The sequence below is a fragment of the Spermophilus citellus genome, assembly GCF_964194105.1.
Source record: "Spermophilus citellus genome assembly, chromosome: 4".
In the NCBI taxonomy this organism is placed as follows: Eukaryota; Metazoa; Chordata; class Mammalia; order Rodentia; family Sciuridae; genus Spermophilus; species Spermophilus citellus.
Window position 1 is genome coordinate 140,407,544 of NC_138185.1, and position 26,625 is coordinate 140,434,168.

General features: G+C 35.6%; 1 protein-coding gene across 3 annotated transcripts in view; it reads right to left on the reverse strand.

Moving 5' to 3' along the window:
• Positions 1-26,625, reverse strand: part of SPRED1 (sprouty related EVH1 domain containing 1) — a gene marked incomplete at its 5' end in the record, with an annotated part of 84,470 nt that overhangs the window by 44,777 nt on the left and 13,068 nt on the right. For 2 of the 3 annotated variants that reach the window (XM_081291299.1, XM_081291298.1), the window contains one exon: positions 907-1,081. In XM_081291299.1, coding sequence (XP_081147425.1) covers positions 907-1,081 — 175 coding nt within the window. Of the gene's footprint in view, positions 1-906; positions 1,120-26,625 lie in introns of those variants that run through there. The other variant, XM_081291297.1, reaches the window with a different exon arrangement.

Genomic DNA, 26,625 nt, shown 5'->3' on the forward strand with positions numbered 1-26,625 from the left:
CTCCTTTTCCTTTATGCATAAATGATACTACATCACTCAGCTTTTTATATATGATTGGTTTTGGCTCTCAAACAAATTATGAAGAGCTTTTCACACTAACTGAAAGAGCAAATAACTTACATTATCAAACATTACAAAAACACATAAATGTAAGAAAACATTTATCTGAGTGGAATATCATAGCATTAAAAATTAGGCTGGCCACCTTGTAATTTTATGATCCTAAAATAAGTACATTAATATGGGGAATGAAGAGAGAACCTGAGAACATAAGAGCCTAGGGCAGGAATCAGCAATATTTTCCAGCAAGGGAGGTCAGATATGCATGGTCTCTGTTTCAATTACTCAACTCTGACTTTATAGAGTAAAAAAAGTCACAAATAAACATAATTGAACAATTTCAGTCATAGTTAATAAACTTTCATTTATGGACAAGGAAACCTGAATTTCACATAACTTTTATGTGTCACAAAATTATGATTCTTCTTTGATTTTTATGAACCATTTAAAAATATAAAACCACTGTTAGCTAATAGTTCTTATTTTTAAAATGTGGTAGGCCTGAACTACCATTTGCTAATGTCTGGTACAGGGAATAGTGGAGAGAAGGGAAGCACCATGTAAATGGTTTAATAACTGGGGGGGAGGAAGGGGGGGGCTATTCATTAATGTTCTTGCACTAAGCTTAAACAGAAAAGCAGCATACACATCCAATGTGTATGTCAGTTCCAGTTCTGAAAACTGTCATATTTCACTGTCTTTAACAGAAAAATAGCTCCAGGAACACAATCAGAGTCACAAGAAAAAATAATTCTTGTAAGTAATATACTAATCATAAATTTAAACAGATAATCCATTTTGTAGAACATATCCTAAACTTATAGTGATAGATACATTATTCATTACCATTTTGTCCCTGAGTCGCTCTCCACGGATAAAAAAGTCAGCACAGCCATTCTCTTCCTGATGAGGGACTTTGAAGACAGTGACGCTGCTTAGTCCACTCCCTCCAAGGGGTAACCATCCACCACTTGAGTCATCTCGGGTCATCACCACAGCTCGCACTCGTGCATAACTATTACTAAAATAGAAGCAAAGATTGGGAATTAGCTTTTCCATAAACAAAAATCAGCCGGGCTGTCAGTCTTAAGAATCCAAAGATCACAAATAGTTAACATGTGCAGACTGACAGGTTTACTATTTCTATGACAGTCCACAGGAAAAAAAAAAAAAGTACTTGAAAAAAAATCACAAAATAACTACACTTAAAGGTTATTCTTTATTTTGAATATTAACCTTATAATAAAAGGCTACAACACTCATTTTAATTTATCATTTTAGTAGTCCAAGCATATTTGATCCTCACAAAGGGGGTCGTGAAGTAGGCCCACAGACAAATATTGTCAAACTACACTGGCTATCATCAAACTTCTCTCTATATATGTCCATTTGTTGCAGCATTAGAGCCAGGACAAATTACTGCAATATTTCAGCACATTTAACTGTAGCATCTCTAAGTTCTTAATCATTCTGGAATACATCATACATGAAATGTTAAAACAAACATGCTTAGGCTTACATGCCACATTTTTTTTCCTAACAAATGGAAATCTATATGCAGAATAATGTTCTGTTTAACATAGTTATTAAGCAAATTGGTGTGTAGAAAGCTTTCATGATTTCTTTCTGGCAGACTATCGTAAGAGACTGGAGTGTAGTTCCATCTCAGAATCATTTCCCAATGTTAACAAAGGTCTTTACATAAAATCTAGCAAATGTGTTTAACATACTAAATGTTCTACAAAACCGACATCTAAGACTTTTAGTTCTGAGACTTTTAATATAATACATAGTAATAGAATCCTAAGAGCAGTACACCTTGCTGACTTCTTAGAAAATTATATTGAATGTTTATGCTGACTTCTTAGAAAATTATATTGAATGTAACTTAAACATGTCTTGGTTATTATGAATATGAATTGAGGGCCTATGTAACGGTTCTGTGCTTTTTAGCGTGTCACTGCACTAAGTTGTCTATTGTCACTGTTTGTCTGAAAGCTTCCCCTTGCTTTAAAAAAAAAAAAAACTTTATATATTTGAGGTATACTTTATATACAATAACATGCATCAATTTAAATACAGAATTTAGAGTTACTGAATGCTAGCAAATGTATATATGTATATGTGTGTGTACATATACATACACACACACACACACACACACACACACACACACACACAGATAGTCCTATCTGAATCTCAGCTATAGTCCACAAATTTGTATGGTGAAATCCCTAACCCTTAAAGTAATGGTATCAGAGGTGGCGGGAGATGGGGGCAGGTGATTAGATCATGAAGGTAATGCTCTCATCATTGGGTTATAATCATTATAAAAGAAACCCCCCAAAGCTACCTCTTTCTTTCCACCATGTAGTAATGGCTAGAAGGTACTATTCAAGAATCAAAAGTAGGTCTTCACTGGACACCAAATCTGTTGATACCTTCATCTTGAACTTCCTACCCTCTATAACTGAGAAATTTCTATTGTGTATAAGCTATAAGTAGCTTATACACATGGTATTTTGTTATGGTAGCCCAAACAGACTAAGACATGTAGAACAACCTAATAATCAAGATATAAGGAAGGCATTTTTATCACTTTAGAAAATTCCTTTATGTCTCCTTTCTGCCAAGCAAGTAACCATTGTTTTGACTTCTTGTATACCGATTAGTTCAACCTATTCTGAGCTGTTATTAAATGGAATCAAATATAATTATCACTTCTATACCCTGTTAGGGTTTGGATGTGAGGCGTTGACCCAAAAAAGCTCATGTTAGACAATGCAGGAATTTTCAGGGGTAAAATGTGAGAGCTGTGGATTAAACCATTTGATGGGTTTAATCATCAAAATAGATTATTGGGTGATAACTACAAGCAGGTGAGGTATACTGGAGGAATTACGTCACTGGGTGTGTACCCTTGGGATTATGCTGTTTTCCCTGACTCCTAGAGCTCCCATCTCGGCTTCCTGGCTGCCCTGAACTGAGCAGCTTTCCTCCATTATGCCCTTCTATCATGATGCTCTGCTAAAGCAATAGAGTGGGCTGGCCATGGACTGAATCTCTGAAACTATGAACCCCAAATAAACTTTTCTTTCTCCAAATTGTTCTGTGTCTTTTGGTCACAGCAACAAAAAACTGACCAACATACATTCTTTTTATATGACATCTTTTTCTCATGTTGTTTTGTGTATCAGAAGTTCATTTTTCTTTTTACCAAGTCATTTTCAGTTGAATAAATATATCACAATTTTTTCTTTATTCTTTTTTACATAGATGAGCTTATGGACTTTTCCTTGTTGCTGGCTTTGTGAATAAAGCTTTTGTACAAGTCTTTTTGTGGAAATGTTTTCATTTTTCTTAGATAATTACCTAGAAATTGAATTAATGGATCATAAGATAGATACAAGTTTATACAGAAAACCAAAAGTTTTCCTATGTGGTTGTACTGTTATATATTCCATTAATAATGTATGGTGGTTTCATGTGTTCTGTGTCCTTGCCAATATTTAGGTTTTTCAGTTTTTAAGATTTTACTCATTGTGATGTATCCTACTGTGGTTTAAATTTTTCATTTTCCTGATAATGCATAATGTTGAGCATCTTTTCATATATTTAATATAAGATTAACTATTATTATTACTATGTCTACAAAACATTTAAAATAGAAGAAGTTGCCATGTGGTAACTCAAGCCAGGTAAGAATAAGGAAACAAAATTTACATGGAAAACCATAATTCTCCATTGCTCTCATCAGATTCCTATTTGGGCCCAATTACTGAAAACCTTCAACACAGAGAACTGGTGAGAAGAGGCGTGGATGCATAAGGGCTAACTTGGTGTAGATATCAAACTATACTCTTTCTTCTAGGGTAGGATGGAACAAGTACTTCTACTACAAATAAACATGGTATGCATCTTGAGACTGTGGAAGCATTACTACATAAATAATCACTTTGGGGAGATAGCTTCAATTCTAAGGCAAATGAAGAAGCTCTTAAAAGATGCTTAGTTTCTTCTAATTTAAAATCTAAATTGTACCTAAACTTCTAATCTCTGATTTTATTTAAACAATTATTCTAAATATATCCTTTCACATGTAGTAGAGGAATCAAACTACTGTTTTAATCTATAATAAAACACCAGACTGAGTAATTTACAAAGAACAGAAATATCACACAGTTCTGGAGGGATCAAGTCACCAGCAGGTTCACTGGTTAAAGGTAGTTCTCTGCTTCCAAGATGGTGCAATTTCTGGAGGACAGGAATGCTGGATTTTCCCACTGCAGAGTTTTAACTGGCTAAATACTGTATATTTGGTCTAAAGTGACCTTCTTTTTCAGTTTCTTTTCTCCCTTGCAAATCCTTCTTGCTTTGTGATTACTGAGCCTATTCTATGACCCCTCCCAACTGCTGGAAACGTATAAGAAAATATTTGAAAAAACCAAGTTTAAAACAGAATGTTGAATAATTAAATTCCTTAGAAAATATACAGACTCTAGTAACATATTGGGACATGTCTTGGTACACAGAATATTTGAACAGTTTTAATACTGATTCTTATTCTTCTCATTTTCTGATGACTACCAAAAGTTCCCACCTTTTCATTTTCTCCCACTTGCTCACCATAGAGAAACCAGAATATAAAAGCCAGATAAGGGCTGGGGATGTGGCTCAAGTGGTAGCGCGCTCGCCTGGCATGCGTGCGGCCCGGGTTCGATCCTCAGCACCACATACCAACAAAGATGTTGTGTCCGCCGAGAACTAAAAAATAAATATTAAAAATTCTCTCTCTCTCTCTCTCCTCTCTCACTCTCTCTTAAATAAATAAATAAATAAATAAATAAATAAATAAATAAATAAAAGCCAGATAACATAGCTATCTACTATACTGTACTGCAGACTTGTATATGTGGTAGCATAATGCACTGAATACTTTCATGAACTTATAATAATTAATTAACCATAAGTTTGATTTTGTTACTATGAGGTAAAAAAAAATTGCCCATGGTGTTTATAAATTAAGGTTCTATCACCTATCAGTTCATTCAACTAAGTAACTGGAAAAAGTTATCAATCACCATAGTACAGAATTGACTTGTACAGAATTGTAATTGATCATATATTGGTTTCATTTTTGAACCATTTAATATATATATATATATATATATATATTTGTTCTTTACAAAGTGTAATAATTTTATGACTTGAGAGAATGCTATGACTCCACTTAACTCACACTCAAGTTAACTAACCTGCAAGGAAATGTTATCTTGATAAAGCCATAAATCAAAGGACCTAAAAAGCCCATTATAGAGCAATCTTACTTTTCAAGACCCAAGTCAATCTCACATTTGTTCACCTCTTGGAAGGGACTGTGAATCCCCAAAATTGTATTCAAATGTGAGTTCTTAGACATATATGTATTTTCCTAGAGAAGTCAGTGCGTAGTTTTCATCACAATTTCAATAGCATAAATGATTACCCTAGCACACCAATTTTAAACAAAAAACAAACAAAATGACTTGTACTGCTCTGGTTCTTGCTCAGATCTGTTTCCTAAGTTCAGATACATTTTAGTTTCCTGCTGATAGTTTATAATACAATGGATGACTGTTCTTAAGCTTAACATTTCTAAAACAAGTTTTTTCCCTACTTTTGTCTCTCCTCTCCACAATATACCTTATTAACACCTTGATTTTAGACCAATAAGATTCATTTGGATTTCTGGCCTCCAAACTACAATGTGATCAATTTCTATTGTTTCAAGCCCCTGAAGTTTGTGTTAATTTATTTCAGCAGCAACAGAAAACTAATATAAAACATAAGGGAAAACCTTCTTGAGGATATGAAAGCACTCTATGCAAGGAGATGAACATAACTATTTTCAATTTCTAACTACAACAGTACTAAAACAACCCTCTCACATACCACAATTGAGAAGAATCCTGGTCAGCACAAAAATTTATGCTATTTTTTCCATATAACGTCAAAATATCCTTTGCTTTCTATAGTACATTTTAAGCAAATACCATCCATATAGTAAACATTATGACAGACTGAGTTTAGGAGATAAGTATTTAATAGAAGTAATTTAAGATGATATAACACTTCACAATATAAGTACTTGCTTTGCAAACTATATAGACTGCAGATATTCAGAAGATAACCATGTCACTACTCATTTGTTTATTCAGTTAACTAATAGGCACTTATTTATATGCTACATACATAAACAAAATGGAAAAGTCAAGGTCCCTTTCCTGTAGAGACTCTTCATCTCATGGGCAAAGATAAAATAAATAATGAGAATATAGGAGTATTCACATTTGATTTGTGTTTATTTTGAGTATCAGTTTATAAAACAGGACACTTCATGGAGTGTGACACAAGTATGTCATGCTAAGGACCAAAACTAAATTTAAAAGGTAATCATGAACATAAGCAAGAAAAGGAAAGTGAGACAGCAGTGAGTTTACTGAATTAGGCCTTGCATATTACACTCAGGTTAGTCATCTATTTTACTACAATAAAGAAAACAAAGAATGGCAATAAACATAGGAGTACAATTTGTGTTTTGAAAGATCTTTCATAGAAGAACTAAAAGAACTTTGCTGAATCAACTCTAAATGAAAAAGGCATTTTCCTATCTTACAGATAAGAAAATTAGGGAATGAACTGGTTAGAAACAAAAAGTCTAAATCACACCTTTAGCATTAGTAACTTTAAAAACTGGAGCAAATATTTCCTGTGTAGTAACTACCCCAAGTAGCACATTTGGATTACATAAGCTGTGTGTCTCCCATTGCCAGTTCCATAAAATAAGATTAGCTATTACAGTGTTATAAGGAAGTTAATGACGATATGCATGTAAAATGGTTAGCATTATGCCTGGCTCATAGATGCCAAATAATGTTCCAATGACTTAATTTGTTAAGCCAACTTTATGTTGGTATAGTACTTGTATTCTGACACTGTCTAAATTTGTGTCATTTTATATGGTTGTCCATAACAAGCCCAGGAGGCAGTCCCTTTCTCAGGACTTTTTAGTTTAAAGAAGAATCACTAACCATGGTTAAGAATTAAATAATCCACTTTCTAAGTCTTCCAAAACTGCTTACAGGATGGAAGCACTTACATCTGGCAAGTTTTCCGGAAAGGGGGCCAGGGGGAATAAAAACTAAAACATGAAGGTTAAATAAAAAGATATTCAACAAACTATCTCTTTAGAATCAGCCATTCTAGGTACTGATTGTCAGTATTATCCACTGTTAAAGAGTAGTTCAACACTCTAATGACTTTGTACTTCCCCTGCCTTCTAGTACCACTACTATTATTCCTTGGTTATCGGCAATGATACTATGATTTCATATTGAAGTTCTCCATGTCTGGGTCAGAAGAACTATTAGTAGAATTCACTGTCAACAAGAAATCAGAACAGACAAAAGAAGAGCTTAAAACTATTAGAATATAAAAATCAGAAAATTTAAAAATAATTTTACAGAAAGAAAACCAACATAAATACAAAATAGACAAATAGAGTTTCAGAATGCATTAAAATATAAGAAAATTCAACTATATTAAACTCATATCTATGCAGAAATTTCCATAAATGATGATTAAACAACAAGGGGCTGGGGACATAGCTCAGTTGGTAGAGTGCTTACCTCACATGCAAAGCCCTGGTTTCAATCCCCAGAACCCCCAAAAAAGAAGAAGAAAAAAGAAAGAAAAAAACTAGCAAACTGAGATAAAATAAGCACACCGTGCATATATTAGTTTTCTATTGCCACTATAAATTCCGCCACTAAGTTAGTACCTTAAAACACTACAAATTTATACAACTCTGTGAACTGGAAGTCCAGACAGTTTCACTGAGGTAAAATCAAGGCATTTGTAGCACTGCATCCCTTTCAAGAGGTTCTATAAGCAAAACAGCTCCTACAGGCCATCCACATTCTTTGGCCCTTGGCTTCCCTCTTGCTTCCAAGCCAGGTACACTGCTTCTCTATGAGCCTTCTGTAGTAACTTCTCTTTCTGTCCACAGTCCCACAGTCTTTTTTAAACACTTGTGATTAGACTATAGCCTTGCAGTTAATCCAGGTTAATCTTCCCTATATCAAAATTCATAACTGCAACCATACCTGCGAAGTCCTGGTGTATTTACAAGCTCTGGGGATTAGGGCAAGGCCATCTTTGGGGAGGGGAGGAATAGAGGGCACATTATTCTACCATAAACGTAACAGAAAAAATTGATATTCTCTTAAAAATAACTCTCAAAACAGGAGGAAAGAAAAAAGGAAGGAACAGAGGGAAAACAGGCAGAGCTCATGAATAAAGTCCACAAAAGAAAAATGTATATGCCATCAAATATATAAAGAAAATAAACAACTTACAAGAAAAACACAAATTAAAGAGATGAGCAACTATCAAGACATTTGTTAATAAAGGAGTTGATTCAGGTGTATAGAAGAATAAACTAGTCTGACCAATTTTAAAGGTCATTTGAAAATATCCATCAAAATTTAAGATGCACATATTCTCTGACGTAACAAATTCAACTTCTATTCCATGTATAAATTATACCACTATGAGCAGAGTTTAAAGAGAATTATGAAACATCTATCTAATGGGATACTAAGCAACCATGACAAAAATGAGGAAGCTCCTTCTATGGTCAAGGGAGCTAATCTCCACTTATTCAGTTTTCTCCCGCCCCAAAAGGTACATAAATATGTTTAAAAGTCACCACTTGGAGCAGGAGGGAATCCATTGTCTTATATATGAATAGGAGAAAATGGGACAGAAGGACAAAGGCAACTTTCTTTTCATTAAATACTCTTTTCTATTTTTTGAATTTTATATCATGTGTAGGCATTATCCATTCAAAAATCTGTTTTTCAAACTTCACTTCTAAACATGTACACACACACACACACAGTATATAGACCCTGAAGGGCTATGAATTAAAAACAGTACTTGTCTCTATAACAGGAATTAGCAAATTTTGTATACTTTCCCTTTAAAATGCAACTGAGAATTTTCAATGGTATACAGATAGATTTGATTTTAACAGCATTAACCCCCTCCCTCATGTCAAAACCTAGTGTACCTTACACAATGCACCCTTTCCAAAAACTTCTGAAAACTAACAATAACTCTTTTCCCACCTACTTAAAATTTATACTTCTCCCCAATACACCCTAACTTGCTCAAATACAGTCTTGGCAACCCAGTTTCTCCTTCTACAAAGTAGCCAACAATTCACATCATATGCATTTAATTCTTCTAGAGATGCTGGAATCATATCATTAAAGTAATTGTTCTATAGGAATTGTAGGGTAATCAGCAAATAAGATCTCATCTGAAGAAAGGCTGGATGTTCTCATATTACATATACAAAAAATAGACAAGTCCTAAGAAAGAAGATGTGAATTCACAAGGTAGGCAAGCAGGGGAAGTATTTTAGTCTTATTACGCTTGGATCTAGATTTCAAGAAAGAAAGATACACTTGAGAGGAGTTCCTGAATGTCAGAAGAAATAAGATTCTTACCTTTCTAAAGGAAGCATAGGTCTAAGTGAGGTATGTCTACATATTCCAAGGTGAACATGGATGATCTTGAACTTGTAAATCATTATCTAATTATAGATGTTATTCTTCAGGAAGTCTACCCTGATGCTAGTAATGGGTTATTATCTTTTGTAAATGTTTCCTTCATGTAAGGTGAGAGTGGAAGACTTATATAATTGATAGTTACCTTATAATTGATGGTTACCATGTCTTTGATGGTTCATTGTAGCCAATGATTCTTACTTAAAATAAAAGTTGGACACCATTCCATTTTTCTGGCTTAGATTAAATATGTGATACCTTATGTCTACCACTATATAGTCATATGAGAAGTTCCTTTTTAATAGCTAGAAATAAAGCATAGGTGTTTATTATTCTTGTATCTAATGTTTTTAGTAAAATTATATTTGGGTCGTATTTGTGCTACCAGAGATTATAATGACAATTGTGGGTTTATGCATGGGATAAAGTATTATTCTTCTGACCACTTTAGGGGAGTGGCAAGAGCATTCAGTGAGAGATCTTTTTCTCTCCATTCAGGGAGATTCAGGTGACCTTCCAGTGAAGGTAATTTCTTCATTGTCAACATCTGAAGATGGGTTTTACTAAAGAAGCCAGCAGAATCCGTTACACCGAATACCCAAAACTTCTGAATACATTGCCAACTCCTTTTCAAAGATTCTGTGCATGTAACTTCATTAAGGAGTGGTGAAAAGCACTATTTTTCCAAATGCACCTAAAGGCACATATTTAGAGTGTGGCTTTATCCATGTTAAGAACGCACCTAAGGGGAGATCCAAGCTGGCAGGGCCAGAGGAAGGCAGCATTCTGTATTGCTCTGTGACCTGGGACTCAAGTAGTGAGAATACAGCATCTCTGCCAGTGATGTTCCTGCTCCCGCACAGGAATCAGAGCCATGTGCTCAAAGAGGGCTCAAGGCCTCAGTGTCAGAGTAGGTCTCCCAACTACTCCCACACACAGGACTACCAGATGCCCAAGCAGGATCATTGGCATCAGCACGCGCACAGAACTTTCGGCCACCCACCCAAGCAGAAATCCCAGATGCAGCTCCCACGAAGGACACCCTGCAGCTTCCCACATGCAGGAACTCCGGCCGCCCACCCTTCCCTTGTGGACCCCCATCTACCAACGTGGGGCTCCCCCGGTGGCTTCCATCTTGGGACTCTGTAGCAACAGAGATAGTCCCCTATGCACAGTAGCCTGCCTGCACCAAAGAACTTCACACAGGCTCTGAAGTCGGTCGACAAGCCACACACTACATGCCTCACAGCTTGTCTCTGAACTCATAATCCAATGCCACTGCCTGGCTCCCTCCACCCGACCACCGACCCGACCCGACCCCCATAGCTGAAAGCAACCACCTTCGGTCACCTTCATCACCATCTTTAGTGGGGGCAACTCCCAGTTTGGAACTTTGGCTGGCCAGGTTCCCAGTTTCTAACTCCCCCTTCTCCCCAGCAGCAGCTAACCCAGCACAGTGGCTGCCCAACACAAAACAGTTCTCAGTGGGGCAGGTGCGCAGCATGCCAAAAGCGCCAAGCTCAAGAGCCCCAGAGAGAAAGGTCCCTTATTAGGAAGTAGTAAGGGAGAGGGTGAGTGTGATACAGTTTAGAGACTAACACAGAGATGAGGAACTGAGAGGTCTTCAGGGGAAATATGGAAATAAGATCAGGCTTTCACATCACATGAGTGGGCCCAAAAAGAGATCCTTGAGGTGCAGTCTCCCTTCATGATCAGCAGGTACCACACCCCACTTCCAGGTGCCCTCCAATCAGGACCAACCCTCCCACCCTGGTTACCTTCACCATCCTGAGGGCAGAGATACCAGCTAACAACAAACAACCCTGCATATTAGATGAGAAGGGAAGCAGGAAAGATACTGATCATGCACCAAAACAATCCCCATTTCTTCCTTAGAGATTTTTTTTTTCTTCTTCCTCTCTATTCTCCTGTCCTCACATCCCCAACATATGTGAAACCAAGTACTTTGCATGAATTAGGATTTTGAGGACTGGGACGTCTGAATAGTGTATTACAGTTGTGTTGTATATTCTTTTTTTCTCTCTTTTTTCCCTACCAATTTCAAGTATTTTAACATTTTTAATTTTTCTTAACATATATGTGTTTGTTTTATATGTACTCTACTGTCTTCCCATTTACTTGTCCACTCCAAATTACTTCCTCTCCCTTCTGCTACTTATCTTCCTCTTTAGATTTCTCTTTCATACTTCCTAAGACATAACTCTATATCCTCACATCCTACCTCCTCAGCATATCATCCTTCTCCTCACCCGGCTTCTTTGTCCACCATCAGAAACTATAAACCCTTTTACAAACCTACTGAGTATACTGTAGATAATAATTGAATTCACCATTTCTGTACATTGTGACCAAACTGTAAACGTTTTAATAGCAAACATTTGTTTTCAGTGTGTATACTGTTTACATTGGGATCTGATAACATTGTCCTTCACCTCATAGGAGACCCTTTGGATCCCTATAGGGGCACTATAAGCCTACAGGGTAAAAACAGTAGCACTGAGGATCCACGGTGCTAGAAGGGAAGACACAAGCAATATGAAAAGACAAGGGAAAAAAGTGCCCCAAACAAATCAAGACACCACATTATTAGAATTCATAGCCAGCACAGCAGAAGAAAATACAGAGGAGTTGTTCATGGTGTACATGATTAAAATGTTCTTCAAATTAAAGGATGATATAAGAGAGCAAATACAGGCAGCAAAAGATCATTTTGACAAAGAGCTACATAAACAATTACAGGAAGCAAAAGATTACTTCAATAGGGAGATAGAAGCCCTAAATAAACCAAATTAAAAGTTTAACTGAAAGCATCACAAACAGATTAGACCACTTGGAAGATAGGACCTCAGACAATGAAGACAAAATAGATAATCTTGAAAAGAATGTAGACCACACAGTGAAAATGGTAAGAAACTATGAGCAGAACATTCAAGAAATATGGGATAGCATAAAAAGACCAAATTTAAGAATACACACAAAATCTTGGCATTTAATGTCAAAGAAGTAAGGAATAACAAGGATTAGCCACCAACCTTGAATGTCTAGGATGACAATTCTTCAGGGATCATACACAACCAAATTGGAAATACAAAAAAAATATATGGAGATAGTAGCAGGGACCTAGATTTATCAACAGAATAATCTCCTAAGGAAAATAAGTTTTTTGTTTGGTTTGGTTTGGTCCGATACTAGGAATCAAACCCAAGGGCACTCTACCACTGGGCTACATCTCCAGCCCATTTTATTTTTTATTTTGAGACAGGGTCTTGCTAAATTGCCAAGGTTGGCCTCAAACTTGGATCCTCCTGACTCAGCTTCCTGAGATGCTGGAATTACAGGTATATACCATTACACTTGATTTAAAATGGAAGTATTTCTACAAAACATGACTAAAAACCACCAACATCTGATTGTTCTGGATATGACTGACAATTAGAAGTCCTAAAAGTATCTCCACAAAATAAGCATTCAATACATACTTGAATAGTTGAATCCAGGCAGGGGTAAAGGGTAAAATATTACAGTTGGCACCAACAATATAATCACAAAAGGTCTAGGAGGAAAAGTTGGGGAAAGTCCTTCAGGGGTTAGGACAATCAAAACTGACCTCACATTCTGGGGGATTTAGAAAGCTGATCTCTAGGTTCTGTGTAAGCACAAAGTAAAGGATGTAAGACAGAACTGTAGATGGCATGGCTAAATTTTGCAATAGTGCTGCCATATAGCACAATCTTCAAAGACTGGGTTTTTCTTTATTTTTTAAACTTCTGGTACTTAAGGAAATCTCTGTCAAATCATAATATGACCATGTGGTAAATAAATAGAGACTTCAGGACTCACACTTCTGAACTGTGAAACTTACTACAAAGTTATAGTAATCAAAACACTGTGGTACTGGCATAAAAATAGACATACGAAAGACTAAGCATTCAGTCTATTGATTTATGTGAAAGGTCGCAAATTAAAGAAGCCATACATAAAAGGTCACATTTTAAATTATTTTGAATAGGTAAACCCCAAAACACAAAGCCATTTGGCGGTTGCCAAGGGATAGAGAAGAGGGGTAATAGAATGTATATGGAATTTTCTTTAAGGATGATAAAAATGTTTTGAAACTAGACAGGGGTGATGTTGTACAACATTGTGATTACACTAAATGCCACTAAATTTTTTACTTGAAAATGGTTAAATTCATGTTATGCAATTTCACTCAATGCTTAATACAGGTAAAATGTTAATTATTTTAATCTGTAAATCCAAAATGACACTCAATTAAAAAATATAAGATTTTCACATTTAAGTTTTTGAAATTTGATGTGCATTTTACGCATGTCGTAGTATATGTCAATTCTGACTAGCTCTCAACAATTATAATACTGGACAGCTAATGAGAAGATTATAAAAATAGGTAACACTACACAAAAAGACATCTTTAAAATCTAGAAGCTATTTATTTATTTATTTATTACTAGGGATTAAACCCAGGGGCTCTTTACCACTGAGCAACAACATCCCTAGCACTTTTTATTTTGAGACAGGGACTCATTATATTGTCCAGATTAGCCTTGAACTTATGATCCTCCTGTCTCATTCCCCCAAACTGCTGGGATTACAGGTGTTTGCCACCATATCTGGCAAGTTTTGTTTTTAATATAAAATGAAGTTCATTTTTAAACTTAACTGTTAAGGATTCCTCACTGATCTTTTCTTATTAGCTCCAAATACATAAAAATCCTTATAGTCCCAACAGAGTGCCTCTTTTCAGAGTTCAAAATTCCTAGAACTGAGGCTCACTGTCTGATTTGTCTGCCTTAGGTTATTTGCTAATCTCTGAACCAATCATACACCTGGAAAAGGCCTGAAAGTGAAGAACGAATGAGTCCCCCAGGAAAAGTAGATTAAAAAGATTAGAAGCCAAGGTATGCAATGCCTTTGAAGACAGAGGTAGAATGTAGAATCCTGGACCTATTCTTTTAGGGAGGAGTTAAAAAAAAAAAACTCAGAACAACAGTTTATTTAAGAAATGTGGTATTGAAGTGGGTTATGAACCCCCAATTTTACCCCAAATCTAATGTATGAAATATGATATGTCAAGAGCTTTGTATTGTTGTGAACAACCAATAAAAAAAAACTTAAAAAAAAAAAAAGAAATGTGGTATTAATGTTTGGATCTTAAATGTCTTCTAGAGGCCATGTACTAAAAGGCTTGGTGGCCAGCCTGTGGTGCTACTGAGAGATTGTGAAACCTCCAGGAGGTGGGGATTAGTAGGCAGAAGTTAGGTTATCAGGAGGCATGCCCTTCAAGGAGATATTAGAACCTCAACCCATTTTTCCCTCTCTGCTTCCAGGCCACCAAGAGGGGAGAAACTCTGCTTCATTATTCACTCCCTGACATGATGTGCTGCCTCAACACATTACAGGCCCAAGCAACATAGTCAAGCAACCACTGACTGAAACTTCTGAAGCTGTGAACTGAAATAAAACTTTCCTCTTTATACATATGTTCCGGTATTTTGTCACAGCAATGGAAAGCCAACACACACAGTAAAAAAGATTCAAAGAAAGTAACTAAAAAAACATGGAAATCTTATGTACTAGTTACCTAGCACATATAGATATTTGATTTAAAAATAAATTGTATACATGCATGCTATGGTTTGGATATGAGTTGTCTCCCCAAAGCTCCTATATTAATGCAGGAATATTTAAAGATGAAATGATTAAATTACAAAAGTTATGTTTAATAAGTGGATTGGTTCATTTGATAAATTAATAATTTGAATGGACTAACTAGGTGGTAAATGTAGGCAGGTAAGGCATGGAGGAGATGGATCACTAGGGTATTAAATTTTGTCACCCTGATGATCCCCGAGCACCCCCACCCTTTCTGGCCATGATAAGCTAAGCAGCTTTCCTCCACCATGCTCTCCCACCATGATGGTTTCCTACCTCAGGCCCAGAGAAATGGAGCCAGCCAACAATGGACTGAACCTCTGAAACCATGAGCCCAAATAAACTTTTCCTCCTCTAAGTTGTTGTGAAGTATTTTGGTCATGGCAACATAAAAGCTAAAACAATGAATGAATTTATTGGATCTCTTTTATAAGCCAAACAATATATTAAGCAGAACATAACCAAAGATGAATAAACATAGGTCCCTTTTCTCAAAGTATTCACAAAACAACTATCTTCAATATAATTCGGGCAATAATTTTTAGACATTACCTGAAGTTCAGAGGAAAAAGTGATTTTTTCCTGGTAATGGAAGCTCTGAAGTAAATCAAAAGCCTATGTAAAAGGAAACTAGAAATACTCCTTTTAAAGAAGAGATCACTGATAGGGGTTGGAATACTTAAGACAGGTGGAAAACTTGCAAAATAAAGTGTGATGAAAGTCTAAACAATGTTTTTCTCTTAAAATGCAAAAGTAGGGGGCTGGGAATGTGGCTCAGGCGGTAGTGCGCTCGTCTGGCATGCGTGCGGCCCGGGTTCGATCCTCAGCACCACATACCAACAAAGATGTTGTGTCTGCCGAGAACTAAGAAATAAATATTTAAAAATTCTCTCTCTCTCTCTCTCTCTCTTTAAAAAAAATTTAAAAAAATAAAATGCAAAAGTACTAACAGATTGGTACAATTAATGTAGAACACTGATTCCTCCACTTAAAATTAAGTCATAAATTCAGCTTCTGATATCTTTAGTTAAGCCAAATCATTTTAAGTAAGACAGTCTGTCCTTTAGAACGAAGTTAGCAGCTCAAATATTTGAATTTACTCTTACTTCACATTAGATTCAGAGTGCTTGTAATAGTATCACAGATCTCAAAGCAGACACAAATGAGCAAAGTAAGTGGCTCTGAGTGCTTATAAGCTTGTAGTGGTGGAGGCTATAGCTATCTAAAGGGATACTTCAAACTCCACTCCAGTAGCTGCCTTGTAGAAATGCAAGTTCATTATTATGAGAATGGTTTGATGTTTTTAAAAATGCTGGAAATTGTACCTATTGAAATCTCATGATTTCTTATGCATTGATTCATATAAGAAATTTTCATCTTCTGTCTTAAATGACTTTTTAATCAAAGAGAAATATAAATTGTTTTTATCCATTTTACCACTGCATTTATCTGTTTTAAAACTAAACAACTATATAATAAAAACTATACAAATAAACAGAGCATGCTTTGGGATCTACCAAATAATTCATTAGCAACAAGGAACAATTAGTATTCTATTTACTTACTTACACTATCACTTTAATGCATTTTTCACTTCAAAGTGTTAAATATATTTAGGTTCTAAACATAAAATTCCGAACTTGCAAGACCTCAGCCAATGCATTAACAGAAGCTACTTGCCTTTATGATCCCTTCTATTGCTCAATCACTAATCTGCAACTACAACCGCATCTCTCTACTCCTTAAGTAGTTCTCTTCTACCCCAGGCCTCTATACTTGCTTCTTCCTTTACTGGGATTCTCCCCTGAGATATTCTATTGGCTTACTCCTTCTTCAGTATCAGCTAATGTGAATCATCCTCAAATGAGTAGGACCAGGCTACTCTCTCTTTATTTTCCTGAAATTATTTTATTTACTTATCAATTTAAACAATTATTGTTTCTTTTTTAAAAAAATAATTTTGATTTTTTACACAAATGGAGTACAACTTTTCATTTCTCTGATTGTACATATGTAGGTCTCACCATTTGTGCCATCATACCCATACATAGGAGTAACACTGTCCATCTCATTCAATTATCTTACACACACACACACACACACACACACACACACACACTCACACTGCCCTCCCCTCTTTATCTCACTCTAGTCAGAATGGCAATTATCAAAAAAATCAAGCAACAATAAGTGCTGATGAAGGTGTAGGGAAAAAGGTACACTGATTCATTGCTAGGATTGTAAAACGGTACAACCACTTTGGAAAGCAGTAGAAATACCTTAGAAAACTCAGAATGGAACCACCATTTGACCCAGCTATCCCACTCCTAGGTCTATACCCAAAGGACTTAAAGCAGCATGCTACGTGATGCAGCCACCTCAATGTTTATAGCAGCTCAATTCACAATGCTAACCTTTGGAAACAGCCTAGATGCCCTTCAATAGATAAACGAATAAAGAAACTGCGGTATATATACAAAATGGAATACTACTCACCCTTAAAGGAGAATGGAATTATGGCATTTATGGGTAAATGGACAAGAGTTAGAGAATACCATGCTAATTGATGTAAGCCAATCCCCAAAAACCAAAGGCCAAATGTTTTCTCGGGTAAGTAAATGCTGATCCATAATGGGTGGGGGGCAAGGGAAGAATGGGGGAACTTTGGATCTGTTTCTTATTAATAAGATTTCTGTTTCATGTGTGCAGAATCTTTGTTTTCCTTGCTCACTACTATATCTAACAGATCATTATCTGGGATATAGTGGATGCTGAGTAAATGAATGGAAAGGCATACAAATTCCCAACCTTCCTTACAATATTAATATGCCATTTCTATGATCCTCTATAAAGACAAAATATTTTTTGAAATTTTAGCAAGATGATGTAGGAAACTTTCAAATCCCAGCCTCCTCTCCCATAATCTTTTGAGTTCTTTTTCTCTAGAAGCCACCATTCACCCTGTGCCCTTTAGGTCAGGTAAATATAAAACATTTCATAACAACTCTAATGACATAGAGAGGTAGAAATAGGTACATTCTTACAATCCAGAAAAAAAACATAAAATACAGAATTTTTCACAATTACATGTCATTTTCATAGAAGACAAGACTACTTCAGATCTCAGAGTGATTTCAAGTCCTTCCAGGAACCAGGTATACTCTGTATCCTAAGAGAGTTGAAGGAAGAATAGAGGTAAATTAGAAGAGGAAAAGGAAAAAAGAGTTTTCCTGATAGAAAACTATTTTATGTAAAAGACACAAAGGAAGAAAGAGCAATAGAGAAAATGATAAACTAAAAGATTCAGACAGACTTTTTTATTAAAGACGAGAAAGGGAGCACTAATAGGACATATAGACCGGCTCACACAGAATCATATTAAGGATTCTACTTTTAATGTTAAGAAAAACTAGATTTTTTTTAAAGGGGGGGGGAGAGAATTTTTTTTTTAATATTTATTTTTTAGTTTTTCGGGGGACACAACATCTTTGTATGTGGTGCTGAGGATCGAACCCGGGCCGCACGCATGCCAGGCGAGCGCGCTTCCACTTGAGCCACATCCCCAGCCCAAGAAAAACTAGATTTTTAAAAGGAAAATAATATAAAATCTACACTTAAAAAGGAAAATCACACTGCCTTAGAAATCAAAAGAAAAGATGATAGAAGAAAAGAGAGTGAAGAGTGAACACAAACAACAGTTTACTAATCCAGGTGAGAAATAAAGACTAAGATGAGATAACTGGAAAAACGGACCAGAAAATTTAATGGACTAAAGACATACTTTGGAGGTAAAATTGTATGCAGAGTGCTTCCAAAACTCTGATCTCTCTGATGTATTTCTGTGCCTTTTCAATTGTTTCCATTGTCTGAAATAAAGATGTTTTTACGTATTTTAAACAAAGAATTAATGGGATAATCACCATTACCTATTAACCATCCCATATATCCTGTACTACCACAACACTACAGCTTATTTGCTATATTTCACTGCTATTTTCTGTGATACTTCCCACCTGTCCCCTAACTTACTGCAAAGCTCAAAGATCTTTGTTTTGTTCTCTAAATAATCCCTAATCTAGAAGAGTACCTGGCAGTGAGTCAGCACTAAATAAAATATCCACTGAATAAATAACATTTCAATTAGGGAGAGGAGATTTTCATAGTAATTATCACAGAATATGGTAAATATATAGTATTTGAAAGAGTGAGTCGACAGGAGGTTCTTTCAACCAGGCAGCAGGGGTAGTGGAGAACAAAAAATTAAGATAAAGTATTTAAAATAGTGTAGAATGGATGAAATGGAACAAGGTTTCTCAGTTTATAGTTCATAAAATTCATGCATCACAATAATCTACTGTATTTATTATAAAATTGACTCCTAAATCTCGAAGTTTTAAATCAAGATTTCCTGAAGGTAAGGCCCATGGAGATGCTTTATTTAAAAAAAAAATATATGAACGGATACTTATACAGAATATGTATGAATGCCACAGGAATGGAGTCCAGACTCAAAAATATTTAATATGTGATAACTATAAGGTATATCAAATCTATGGACAACAGACAGATTATTCAAAGAATAGTGTCAAAGTAAAAGGCAAGCCTTCTGACAACAAATTAGAACTTGAATCTCTACATTAAACTACAATTCACCTGTAGCTCAAGAGTTAAAAATCAAGAATCTACAAATGGGACTTACTCAAACTAAAGAGTTTTTTCTCAGCAAGAGAAACAATAAGAGAGGTAAATAGGGAGCCTACATCCTGGGAACAAATTTTTACCCCTCACACCTCAGATAGAGCCCTAATCTCCAGAGTATACAAAGAACTCAAAAAATTGAACAATAAGAAAACAAACAACCCAATCAACAAATGGGCCAAGGATTTGAACAGACACTTCCGGGAGGAGGATATACAATCAATCAGCAAATACATGAAAAAATGCTCACCATCGCTAGCAATCAAAGAAATGCAAATTAAAACCACCCTAAGGTACCACCTCACTCCAGTAAAAAAGGCAGCAATTATGAAGTCAAACAACAAGAAGTGCTGGCGAGGATGTGGGGAAAAGGGTACACTGGTGCACTGCTGTTGGGACTGCAAACTGGTGCAACCAATTTGGAAATCAGTATGGAGATTCCTCGGAAAGTTGGGAATGGAACCACCATTCGACCCAGCTATTCCCCTTCTCGGACTATTCCCAAAAGACCTAAAAAGAGCATACTACAGGGATACAGCGTCATCAATGTTCATAGCAGCACAATTCACAACAGCTAGACTGCAGAACCAACCTAGATGCCCTTCAACAGATGAATGGATTAAAAAAATGTGGCACATATACACAATGGAATATTACTCAGCAATAAAAAACAACAAAATCATGGCATTTGCAGGGAAATGGATGGCATTAGAGCTGATTATGCTAAGTGAAGTCAGCCAATCCCTTAAAAACAAATGCCAAATGTCTTCTTTGATATAAGGGGGGTGACTCAAAACAGAGCAGTGAGGAAGAGCATGAGAAGAAGATTATCATCAAACAGGGACAAGAGGTGGGAGGGAATGGGAGAGAGGGGGGGAACTCCACGGAAGAGGGAAGGAAACCTGCATTGTTATACAAATATACATATAAGAGGATGTGAGGTGAAGGGGAGGAAAATAAATAAATAAATAAATACATGAGAGAGAGAGAGAGAGAGAGAGAGAGAGAGAGAGAGAGAGAGAGAAATGAGTTATGGTAGACGGGGGTAGAGGGAGGGGAGGGGAGGGGAGGGGAGGGGTGGGGGGATAGAAAGAGGATAGGAAGGGCAGCAGAATACAACTGACACTTGTTTGGCAGTATGTATAAATGTGGCTGTATAATCAACGTGATTCTGCAATCTGTACACAGGGGAATAATAAGAATTTATACCCCATTTGAAACAAATGTATGATATATGATATGTCGAGATTAATGTAATGTTTTGAGCAACCAATAAATTTCTGATGCTTAAAAATAAATAAAATAATTAAATAAACTACAATTAAAAGTCTGCATTTAGAAATATTCTTGTAATATACAATATATATAACTTTAAACCCATAAATTTTATATCTAGAAATTTATTGTAAAGAAACAGGGAAGTGCATTTGGGAATGTATGCATAAAACTATGCATCAGAGCATTGTTTATTACAATTTTAAAAAACCTATAAATTGGCTAAGGATTAGTAAAATACCAAAAATAATTTTCAGCCATTAGGTATTAGGATGTGTATTTTGTATAGGCTGACAGTAAAAATACAGACTGCAAAGCAATATGAAATAGTGTGATCTGTTTTGGAGAAATAACTTTAAAAGTATATAATTTGCTTTAAAAAAAACGATGCTAGAAAAACTCACAGTATAAGTCATCATGATTATCTCTCAAAAGTAGAGATTATCTTAATTTCTTCTTTTATGATCACACACACACAAAAAGTAAAACTACCAAAAATGAAATAGCAATCTGAGCTTTAATATTTAATAGTAAACACCTAATTGCAAACATTTACCTAGCTTAATATATTCTGGGTCAAATGTCTAAATGAAAAGTCTAAATGTGAGATCAGAGCATCTACCAGGAAAAACAAAACAGGATTCCACAATCATGTTCCTGTCCTACTGCCACAAAGAAACAAGTCTCAAATTTGTAATCCTATTTCACAGACTTGCCCACCTTTTCTACAAATTCTTTCTTATTTGCCCAACACTCTTCTTCTTCCCTAAAATGTTCAACAATCCAGATCATCATGAAAATACACTAGAAATTAAAAAGTTTTTTTTCCTGTTTTGAGTCATGGTCTTGCAAAATTGTCCAGTCTGGTGTTGGACTCACCATCCTCCTGCCTCAGCCTCTCAAGTAGCTAGGCTCCAGTCATGTTCCACTACACTCAGCTTTACAAGAAACTTTTTAACAATAAGCCATACTGAATTCAAATCGGCATTCAAACTAGCAATAGAAATGTGAGGCACTTACAAAAAAAACAAACAAACAAACAAAAAAAACAACCATGGTTCTACTTAGAAGAAAAAAAACACATAATGACAAAATAAAAATAACCATTAGAAAAAAGTTAGAAACTTTTCATTTCTAAAATTATAATGATCAAAAGATTACTATAAAGACATGCAGAATATATTTTTACTGATACTGGGAAATGGGCATAGATAACAAATTTCAAGTACTTGCAAGATCCCCAAACTAGTGGTTTACTCTAATATCACTTATACATTATAATGGGCAATCTGAACTGCCAACTTGATTAGATTAAGATATGTGGAAGATTAAGAGATTTCTGGGTGTGTCTAGAGATGACTGAGTGTGGAATAATGAATTGAAGTGGAGACCCTCCCTAAGCATGGGCAGCACCATCCAATCAGTTGGAGGCTTAGATGGAATAAAAGTTGGAAGAAAAGGAAGCAGCAGCAGATGCAAGCTTGATTCTTCCTGAATGGATACTTTATTGTTGCTGCAATTGCCTGAGGACACCAAATTCTCCCTCCTTCACTCTTCCCAAGTGGACTCTACCAGTGATGCTCCAGGGACTTTCAAAAAGCCTTTGGTCTTGGACTGGAGTAGTGCAGGAAGCCACGAACTGAGCCACACTGGAGCCATTAGGCAGGGAAGACAGGTCTTGGGAATTCCAAGGTGGAAAGCCCTCGTGCAAGAATGCCCAATTCACATTGCATCCTGATCTAGTTCAGAGCTCAAGTTCAAACACAGCTCCCAAGATAGGAGAAACCCACTGGAGCCAAACAGACTCCCAGAGATGGGCATAGCTTGCTAAACACCAATCAACATGTTTACCTGAAGACCCCTGTCACACTAAGAAGCAAGCACCTAAACAAGATTCCTCCCACTGAAATCTTATTCTTTGATGTACTCCCCCTTAAATAAAGAATTGGGGCCTTTTCAGTGTTCAGTTCCAACCTATCAGGTCTAGAAGACTCATCAGGCACCCTGCTTTTAAAATCTAATCTTTGGCTTTGTCTTATTTCTTACTGATTATTTAAGACTTTTTATTTTCCTAGGCAACTCACACCTCATGAGCAGGAAGATGCTCTGCGGGGGTACTGTCTACCCTATCACAGAGTAAGCATCATTGATCCCTCTTGTGAGACTTTAGCATCTTGGACTGCATAGCTACTGGTTCCTCCAGCTCTCCAGCCTACAGATGGCCATTATGGACTATCCAGCTTCTGATTGTGTAAACCAATCTAATAAATTCCCTTTTCACAGTCATACCTCCTGCTGATTCTATTCCTCTAGAGAATCCTGAATAATACAACCATCAATTCAGTAGCTTTTTTTTTTAATCAAACAAAGCTGGAGTGAATCAAACATACTACCCACAGTTTCTACAGCATAACAAGGAATATATCCCAAAAAGATGTATTTATGTACTATGTATGGAAAATTATTCACTACGTATGAACTCAGTAATGCTGGTGTCCGACAGATTATCAAAATTCTCAGGCTCTCCCCATCTATTACTGAGCTATACTCCCATCTGATACTCTCTTTAGTAATTTCCCTGTAAAAGCTCATATTGAACTGGTTGTGTAAAATCAATCTAATAATCAATTTAATAATTAGAATTTTCAGGAAGTTTTATAACTTAGCATAAACTGTGTGCTTTTCTTTATAAGAAAGGATTAAGGGAGGTTGACAATAATTTGTTCTTATTTTATTTTTTTGGTACTAGGGATTGAACTCAGAGATACTCAACCACTGAGCCACATCCCTAACCCTATTTTGTATTTTATTTAGGACAGGATTTCATTGAGTTACTTAGTACCTCACTTTTTGCTGAGGCTGGCTTTGAACTCACAATCCTCCTGCCTCAGCCTCCAAAGCTGCTGGGATTATGGCACACTTCTTTAAAGCTATGCATTTTGTTTTATTTTTATACAAAAATGCATTTTCAGAGGGTGAAAAACCTAAAAAATAGCATGTATAAAAATTAAAAGCATGGAACTTAAGCAGACATAAGGAACCTTAAAGATCTAGGCTAACATAATACACAACATGACACTCTTTTGAAATGATCTACATGGATGATCAATCTTCTGTAGTTGGAGAGTAACTAAGAAGCTCCTAACTTTCCACCACAATCCATTCCACTATCAGACAAATCACATCATTAGCAAGTCCTCTTTCATAGAACAAAAATCTGCTCTCTAGTTGATTAATTCCCATTCACTTATTCTATAATTTTTTCTCTCAGAGTCTAAATTTATTCTTACTAAACAAAAACATCTAGATTTTGTATCTGGCTATAGAAATAGTTTTCATTTATCAACTCTGCTCAAAATGAAGGTCAATAGATCTTGATAGCTACAAGTGCTCTCCTTACTTGCTGCAAGTAATAATAAACCTATACTTTTTTTATTTTCCAGTTGAGCTGATAGGCTCTGCAGTCACCAAGAGTCAAACCCACTGCACTGGGTTATATGCTTACAACCTAAGTAGTTCTTTTACCTGTAAGAGATAATAAATTAGTATTGATTCATTCTAAATCATTTGGTTTTGCAAACAACTGTTTCTTATGATCAAAGAAAATGCAGTATGCATGTTCACATACAGACTCATTAACTTCATGAGTATGTTACTTATTCTAAAATGCCCCAAACTGAAAAATCATATCATTTTTCATGACATACATTTTTAAGCAAGATTAAATTGATAGCCTAATTCAATCTGTAATTACGCCCACAAAAACAATATATATTTTTTTAAAAATCTGGGACAAAAGTAAAAGTGGCTAATTGTGCCTAACAAGGATATAGAATATCTGTCTTCTTTGTACATTCATACTTTTAAAATTTCTTAAAAATAAAAAAGCAACTTACCCATAAGCTAAATAATAAACTTATTTCTTGGCAAGACCCAGCTGGTTACCATGAGAATCTGAACAGTCCTTTTAGAAAAGTTTTTTTTTTTTTCATTGCCTTATGGCAGGGATTAATAAAAAAAATTCTGATTAAAAGCATTTTATACCCTCATATCCCTCTAAGGAGGCAAATTATATATATATATATTTTAAAATCAGTGATTATTGGTATTAAGAATCCCTAAAAATAAAGAAAGAAGGTAAGTTCTCCAAACAAATTATTTCCCCCATAGAGATAAGGTCACAGACATATTGTAGGAAAAATCAATAGGTGAAATTTTCAGTTAAAAAAACACTGAAGATATACTTTCTATTAAAAGGACACAATGCAACTGTTATATTTTGGGGAAGTTATTTTATAATTCCAGGTTTCATCTATAGGAATAAGGAAGATCTTATTTAATCAAAATCCTTTCCAATTCCAAATTTCTTTGATTCTGTGAAACACCCAAGACTTGGTTTTATGCTAGATGGTTCCCATAAATGCTTGGCATGCATTATTCAACACTTATCCAACAGCAGATACTTTTAACATTTCTTTGCAACGAATTTCTGCTTCTATTACTTCCACTAGTAACATCAGTAGATAGCTAACACTTCAGTACTTGCTATGTATAGAAACAGTTCAATGCTTTATATGGATTATATTTAATCCTTATAATCACCTTCCAGACAGGTATGGTTATTATCCTCATTTTGGAGATGAGAAAACTAAGGATTGTGGAAGTCTAAGACCACATAACTGGTAAATGGCAAATGGCATAGTGGAGCCTTGAACCTGGTCATTAGAAGGAACTCAAATTTCCTGTAGAAGTGTATTTCAAAGGTTGTGATTAAAATAAGATAGCACAAAACCACACACATGGTCTTCTGGTCACAAGGCCGACTTACAACTTCATAAGATAACACTAAGAAAATAAGAAACAAAATTCTGCACCTAGTCTTAAAACTAAATCTTACTAAACTTAACCTGAACTGCAAAAACCACAGCCAACATAAACAGTGGCCTTAGCCTTCCACTGGGAAATTGCTTTATACAGATAAATCAACTCTTATTTAAAATATAATTTTAAAAACTGGTAGAATTCTTGTTCACTCACCAACTTTCAAAGAACTATACTAAGACAATAAAAAACAAATTCACTGAGTACATATATGTGCTAAGTAAACATAAAGAATCATTTCTAAGGGTTTTAATAAAAAAAGATGAATTTTTGTCTTTAGATCTATTTTCATTACTACTAGTGAAAACAGCACATACATAGTTCTACCATACACTCCTTCATACAGGTTTTCATCTTTCAATCTGCTTTGAAATAGCTAAGATATAATCCCATATTACTTGCC